An 8,164-nucleotide genomic window follows, 5' to 3' on the forward strand; every position below is an offset into this window, starting at 1 on the left:
CCATTTTAGAAGTAACCATGATCACAAAGGACCCAAGCCCTTGGCCTGTCCCCTGCGCTACACCATCACTCAGCCCAGCTGCAGGAACCACTGTAGGCCTTCCTGGCTCTGGGCAGCTGCAGACTCACGCCACGCACGTAGGTCTTTTCTCTAAGCCACCAGATGCAGCCTTCTCTTCCTTTGGGCGAGTCCTTCCTTCCTCCATGACTTTCCTCAAATACGTCCAGGTGTCCCTGTCTTGCCACTCCCAGGGTGACTCAGACAGAACCAAGTGTACCAGACAAAATCTTCCACGAACCTCTCTCCAGCTCCATGACACAGTCTGCTGCCTCTGAGGCCAGCAGAACAAAACGGTCACTTGAGGCAGCCACTTAGAGCCTCTCCATCCACGCCAACCCAGGAGTGAGTCCTGCGGCCAGACAGCAGCAACCACTGGTGTGGGCCAAGAGCCTGCCAGTCTCTGAGGTCGTGGCAGCTCCCAGAACCCAAGACAGAGGGGCCTAAAGCCCAGAAACTTTACTTCCCAGGGCCCAGGGAAGGGCAGGACAGATGGCAGCCCCCGGCTCATCAGTCTCCCAAGCCCTCCAGACCCTCCACTCGGCACCCAATCCTCTAAATCCAGCCAGCAAGTGAGTACCTGTCCCCATCCTGCACACGACAGGACCAGAACAGGCCTCGCTCCCAAGTGTGGGCCACGTGAGAGACCCAGCACCGTGCTGACCATAACTGCTACTGCTCAGATGGTCCTGCCCACCCTGAAGATCCAGCCCTCTCCCTTCCTAGGCTGCCGTGTGCTGCGGAAAACATACAAAAGACCAGTACAGCTGCCCGTCAGCTCTCCTGTCAGGTTGCATGGTCAAGACTCGAGGCACTGTCTCCCCAGGCTCAAATGCAAAAGCAGAGCTTGCCCAGAGGATGACTCTCGAGCCTACTTCCTAGGACTGACCCTGGGTGTTGACACGCTTCCCAGGACACAGACACCCGCTGAACTCCAGCAGGTGCAGTCTCAGAGTGGCTCGGTGGCCAAAGTTCCACGTCAGGAAGAGGAGCAGCTCCTCTAGCCTGCTGAGCCCTCAGGAAGGGGATCCATGCAGCTGGCTGTCAGCCAGGCATGAGGGGATGGTGTATGTCACTAGAGACACAGCAGACCCTTCACAGCACGAGTCTGCCACCTGCCTAAAAAGGAAGACATGGTTCAGTCCAAGCATGACACACTCCCACATGTGAGCCACCACAACTGTAGTCTACTCACAGGAAATTGCAAGGGGCCCTGTCATTAGGAGCTCAACAGGGCCACCAGCACTTTACCAATGTTTGGGACAATGACACTGTAAGGCTGGTGGCAGACATCCCTCCCCTCCCTAATGGAAAAAGAAGCCCCTCCTACTCCTCCATACCCGCCCTAAAGCTGAAACAAAGAAATTCCTCACTCTTCCCGCCGAAACCTTCCCTCCAGAGAAACTCCCATCCCCAACCCCTAAAAAGGTATATAAGCCCACCCAGACTTCTGGGCAGGGTGGCTTCTCTGGTTCCACTCATGGGACCATGAGGCTCGCCCGGGCCCCTCTCTTGGGACCCGTTACCCCCACCCGGGAGCACCCCAATATAGCCTCTTTACTTATCCCTTTCAACTCTGCTCGTCTTTCTTTCTCTGGCGCTGGCCACTCTAGTCTTAAAACCTTACACTCTACTCTCCCAATGTATGGATGAAACAAATTTAGCCAGAGTCCTATTGAGGAACCCTTGGGTTGTTTAGAGTTGTTTGTTCTTATAAACAGGGCTCAGTGAATGAATGTCTTTTGTTAATCCATATACAGGAACCATGTCTGAGATATTTGTTTTAGACTGGATGTACTAGGCCAAAGGATAGGTCCTTTTACATTTTTAGAGCTAGTAAGAAATTAATATCCATAGAAGTGGTATCAGTTACACTTTCATGAGCACTATGTGAATTGGCCACAGCCTATCCCTCAACGTCAGCAAAATATTTGTTTTGTGTCATAGGTATCTTTGGTTTAATTTTGACTTTGTTACTTCTTGTTGTTAACTTTCCTTTTTGGGTGAATTATCATCTTGTATCTTTTTTCAATTTTTCTATTGGACCGTTGATGTTTTCTTCTTGATTTATAGGAACCATTAATATATTAATGACCACTTTTCCTGTGATTGAAGTTACTAAATTTTCCCCCATTTTGCTGGTTGCCTTGGCTTATTTTTGTAGTTGAGTTAATTATTGCTTTTCTTTCATGAGTTCTAAGGTTTTTTTTAAAATAATAAACAGACTTTTCCCCTTTTGTGATTATAATTGCTATATGATTTGAATGTATGTGTCCCTCCGAAGTTCATATGTTGGAACTTGAACTCCAATGTGACAGCGTTTAGGTACAATTAAATCATGAGAGTAGAGCCCTCATGAAAGGGATTAGTGACCTTATAAGATGGCTGGAGGGAACTAGTTAGGCTCTTTTGCCCTTCCACTAGACTGCCATGTTCACAGTCTTCATTCCCTCTAGAGGATGCAGCAGCAAGGTGTCATCTTGGAAGCAGAGACCAGACCCGCACCAGACACTGAACCTGCTAATCCCCTGATCTTGGACTTCCAGCCTCTGGAACTGTGAGAAGTAAATTCCTGTTCTTTGTAAATTGCCTGGTCTCAAGTATTTTGATATAGCAACACTAACAGACTAAGACAATAATTATCCCCTTTTTTATTTAAATATTGATCCATCTGGAATTTATTTTAATGTAATGTAGACAGTTAAGAATCAATGACATGGATTGTTGTCAGCCAAAGATTGTGCAACCCTTTCTGTTACAATATGGAATTGCAATTGAAACATGGCTGCCCAGTCAAGGATTATATTTTTTAGTCCCTTTTGTTTCCTCGTGTGGCCATTTAAACAGTAATCAGCTACAGATTATAAGTGGAAGTGCTGTGTGCCACTTCCAGGCCAAGACCTTTAAGAAATTTTCTATCCTGGCCGGGCGCTCATGCCTGTAATCCTAGCACTCTGGGAGACCAAGGCCGGTGGATCGTTTGAGCTCAGGAGTTCAAGACCAGCCTGAGCAAGAGCGAGACCCCGTCTCTACTAAAAATAGAAAGAAATTATATGGACAACTAAAAATATATATATAAAAAATTAGCTGGGCATGGTGCGCATGCCTGTAGTCCCAGCTACTTGGGAGGCTGAGGCAGGAGGATCGCTTGAGCCCAGGAGTTTGAGGTTGCTGTGAGCTAGGCTGATGCCACGGCACTCACTCTAGCCCAGGCACCAGAGTGAGACTCTGTCTCAAAAAAAAAAAAAAAAAGACTAAATTATTTAAAACGTGAAATTTGATAAAGGCTGTATGTTTGTTAGCTATTATTATTTGAAATATTTTCACCATTAAGGTTATTTTTTTGTAGTTTATACTTTTATCAAGGTAAGGAAACTTCGCTACAAAGTTTTTTTCCTTTTAATGATGAATGAGTTCAATTTTATCAAATGGTCTATGTGAATACATTGGGAAGATCATATGGATTCTCTCCATGTGTGTGTTCAGCAAATGGTATTAATGTTATTATGTTTTCTAACCTTGAAAAATACTAAAACACTCTTTATGTAAAAATACAATGTGGATTCAATTTACCAATAGTTTATATAGCATTTCTGCATCCATGGTTATAGGTGAGATTGGCCTATAATTTTCTTTTATTGTCTAATGTGAGTAACAGTATTATACTAGTCTCATTAAAAGGTTGGGTAGCTTCCTCTCTTATTCTCTGCAATACTTCTTATAAGATAAGGATAACCTGTTACTTGAAAAATTGCCAAATCTCTTCTGTTAAATTTTCTGGGTCCAGAGCTTTTAAGGGGTGGAAATTTTAAACAACCAATTCAATGTCTTTGATAGTATAGGGTGAATCAAGTCTTTTATTTCTTCTTTAGCCAACTTTGGTAATTTATATTTTTCTAAAAATATGTTTATGTCATTTGTTTTAAATTAATTGTCATATTTGTGTTTTTTTAAGATTAGAAAAATCTGTTTTTTCCCTGTACTTTATGACCCTTTTTCTATTCTTAGTTATTTGTGTCTATTCTCTTTTTCCATAATAAAGCTTTTTCTACTTACTACTCTTTTAAGAGAAACAGGTTTTGATTTTATAGTTTTACTCTATTTTAGAATTCTTTGATCTTTCTGTTTCTTTAATTTCTTCCTTGCCTTTATTTTCTTCCTCCAATTTTTCTCTGTTTTTTTCTAACTTCTTAGCTTGTCTATTTCTTGTTTTATAATAAATGCATTTAAAACTATAAATTTTCACTAAAGTGATTTACTCTATCCTACATGTTATGATGAGTAATATTCTAATGATGTAGTTTCAAAATGTTAATACTTTCCTTAGAAGATTCTTCATTAACCCATGGAAATATTTTGAAGTAGAATGATTTCTAAAACAATTGAATTTTCTTGGTTATATTTTATTTTTATTGATAATTTTATTATATTGTTGTCAGAAGGTGGTCTATATAAGGCCAATGTTTTGGAGTTTGTTGAGATTTTTTTCTGGTATAATATATGGTCATTTTTGTACATCTATATAAGTTCTTTAAATAATAGACATTTTTGTGTATAAGATTCGTTCTCCATAAATATGCTGCACATTTTTATTATTTTATTTTAGTAATTTTATCTGATTTTCCTATTAATTTCTGAGAGAGAGGAGAGAGAGGGTAAAATTTTCAACCATAATTGTGAATTTGTCAGTTTATCCTTGTAATCCTGTTTATTTCCTTTATATTCCAGACTATTTTGTCTATGATATTCATGGAAACTGCACCTTTTATCAATATCAAATGTCTCTGGTTTTTTTTTTTTTTTGAGATAGGGTCTCGCTCTGTTGCCTAGGCTAGAGAGCAGTGGCGTCATCATAGCTCACTGCAACCTCAAATTCCTAGGCACAAGTGATTCTCCTGCCTCAGCCTTCCTAGGAAGCTGGGACTACACGCATGCACCACCACACCTGGCTAATTTTTCTATTTTTTGTAGAGAGGGGGTTTCTTTCTTGCTCAGGCTGGTCTCAAACTCATGACCTCAAGTGATCCTCCTGCTTTGGCCTCCCAAAATGCTAGGATTATAACATTAATTTCAGTGATGACTACGTTCTAAGCATTTTATAAGCACTAACTTATTTTTCCCAACCACTTAGAAGATAGTAGTATTATCATCCTTATTTTACAGTGAGAAAAAAATAAAGCACAGAGAAGTAACTTGCCCAAAATTGCAAAGCTAGTGTTAGGTAGATAGCAAGGGATTCCTGGTCTCCTGGGGACAAAAATGGGTGCCGTTGCTTTGGTGCAATTGCCCCACCTGAGAAGAAGGCCCCTATCTTGGTCCTGCTCCACCTTAATCTCCCCAGCGACTGCCATACCTGGGGAGGAGGGAATCCTCTGTGAATCTGCCAACCATAAATAACTTAGCACACCAGCTGCAAAGAATGCAGAGGACTCTCTAGCCCATGGGCCAAGCAGCACAGGTACCACAGAGTCCGGAAATTGACCTAGAACAACCTGCATGCGTAGTAAGACTCAGGTCATGCAACTCCCAACTGTCCAATTCATGGTGATGTCTGAGCCACTAAGGAGGTCCCAATCTGGGCGCTATAAACCAAGACGCAGACCATAACCAAGTCCGGGTTTTGTTTTTTTTTTTTTTTTTTTTTTTGCGCCCTTCATTTTGCTCTCCCTTAGTTGCAGCAGTGGGGGCCGGTTGTCATCTGTGGTGTATGTAACATGCTCTGTAAACCTGTATCTTGCTCTTGCCCTATAATCCCGTCTTTCTCTCCTCAATAAATCTCATTTTCGTGCTTGCCTTACTTTGGTGTGTCTGGTCATTCTTTGGCCATGAGCACACTGAGAACCGACATTTCAGACTAAAACCTGACACTAGTAAGTAATAAAAGCCAAGATTCAAATCCACACATCTGTCTCTAGATCCCATTCTTTTAACCACTGTACTTCTCTGCCTCTCCATAGAATTTTAGTTATTTTACTTTTCATTTCTAAGATTTCCAATGACTTTTTTTTCACCTCTGACTATTCTTACTTCAAAATATCCTGTTCTTATTTCGTGGTTGCCATGTTATATTTCACAGGATTTAAAATGTGTTTGTTTTAATGTTATTTTCAGATTTTTATATTATTTTTATTTTCAAATCTTCTTTCATGGTGCAGAATTTGTTTCCTATTCTTTGCAGTTTTAATTGTCACCTCATCTTACCTAGGAATCTTTCTCCACGGGGCTCTCTTGGTGTTTTCAAGGTGTCCTTGCTTTGCACACATGTGCTGTGTTCAACAAGTCTTCTAGTAATAACTCTATGTTCTTGCTCTGCACAGATAATATAAATTTCCTGTGTTTCTGTATCTGGCCAAGGGCATTTGGGATTTTATTTTCAGTGTACTGGTGAGTAGGTAGAACAATTTCACCCCATCGCTACTGGGGAGTGGGATCTCAGTCCCTGAATTTGCATGGGGAGGCTGGGTTTGTCCCCAACACATGTGGAATGTGCTTGGAATCCCTCATGTGAATGCTAAAACTCTAGCTATCATTGCCTAGATCATCTCAACCCCCAAAAGACTCTCGAGTTTTGACACCTGATTACCACTGTGGACTGCCTCTTCGTTGTGGCCTCCAGAGATTTTATATCTGTTATTAGGAAGGCTCTGTAGCTTTAATTTAAAATGATATATCTCATCCTTTATTTTCCTGACTTTGGAGAATATGACGGTGGCTTCAGCATGTGCTCACATTACTATTTTTATATAAGTCTTCTCTTTAAATTTAGGTTTAAGCTAGGAGCATTGAAGAAGAAAGTAATTTCATTCTTGGTAAAAGGAAGCGGTCATTTTTTAACAAGCCAATCTGAATCTTGTTCCTTTGCAGATAATTATTTCCTTTCTTGGAAGCCCTTTAATATATTCTTCTTATCCTTTAATATTTCTCAAGAACATATCTATGGTTGTTTTTCATCTGGATCAATTTTCAGTACTCCCTTTCAATCTGAAGGCTTATGTCTTTTGATTTTATTGGAAATGTTCTCCTATCATTACTTTTATTATTTTTTTTTCAGTAGTCTTTCTCACTGTTCTCTCCTGGAACTCCAATTAGATGGATGCAAGACCTTCTGGGACTTTACCTAAAGCCTTAATTTCTATTTTGTATTTCCCATCCATTCATTCTGTTGCACTGCATTTCGGGCAAGGTAATCAGTTTGATCTTTCAGCTTGTGAACATGCTCTTCATTCGTGTTCATTTTATCATTCGCTGTGTGTACTGAGTTTTATTTAACAATTCATTTTTTTTTACATTTAGGTTATCAAATTGTTTCCATTGTTATATTTTCTTTATAGTTATGATGTCCTTCTGAGGATATTAATTTTACTTTTATTAAAGTCTCAACTTGTTTTCTCTATTAGCCTTTTTTTGCTAGGGTGTTAGTTATGTTGATTAAATTTAGTATCTCTCTTTTATGATACTGGATTTCCTCACGTATGTGGTATTAATAGTTCTTGGTTTGGATCTTGTGTTTGTGTGAGGTCTGTCTCCAGTGATGTGGGGAAGGAACAAGATATGTTACTGGATGCGAAACGCCAAGTTCCTACCCTTAGGGGGCTCTTTGTACTGCTTGGGTGACCCCATTCACAGTGGGCGCTGCCCTGTCTCTCCAGCTTAAAAGCCACACTCACTTCTTCAACATGGGGCAAATGTCTCACCTACTTGCTATGGACAAAATGGGGAAATTGTCTATGGGGCAAGAGGAGGGGATTAATCCATCTAGCTGCTTTATAGATAACAGACTCTGCCTTAGGGCTCCTCTGTTTTATAATTTTAACTTTTTTCCAAAATACACACATAACATAAAACTTACCAACTTAACCATTTTTAAGTGTACTCAGTGGCATAATGTTGTGCAAGGTCACCACCATCCATCTTCAGAGCCCTTCCTCTTGCAAAACGGAAACTCTGTGTCCCTTAAACAACAACCCTTCATTCCTCCCTGCTCCCAGCCCCTGGTAACCAACATTATGCTGTCCGACTCTATCATTTTGACTACTCTAAATACCTCAGATAAGTAGTATCATACAGTATTTGTGCCTGGTTTACTTCACTTAGCACAATGCCCTTA

General features: G+C 40.7%; 1 protein-coding gene across 1 annotated transcript in view; it reads left to right on the forward strand.

Moving 5' to 3' along the window:
• Positions 1 to 8,164, forward strand: part of LOC123626234 (amyloid beta precursor protein binding family B member 1 interacting protein) — a 154,788-nt gene that overhangs the window by 143,510 nt on the left and 3,114 nt on the right. Inside the window, exon 13 of the mRNA XM_045535150.1 lies at positions 2,514 to 2,614. Coding sequence (XP_045391106.1) covers positions 2,514 to 2,614 — 101 coding nt within the window. The remainder of the gene's footprint in view (positions 1 to 2,513; positions 2,615 to 8,164) is intronic.

Source organism: Lemur catta, chromosome 1 (assembly GCF_020740605.2).
Source record: "Lemur catta isolate mLemCat1 chromosome 1, mLemCat1.pri, whole genome shotgun sequence".
NCBI classification, from domain to species: domain Eukaryota; kingdom Metazoa; phylum Chordata; class Mammalia; order Primates; family Lemuridae; genus Lemur; species Lemur catta.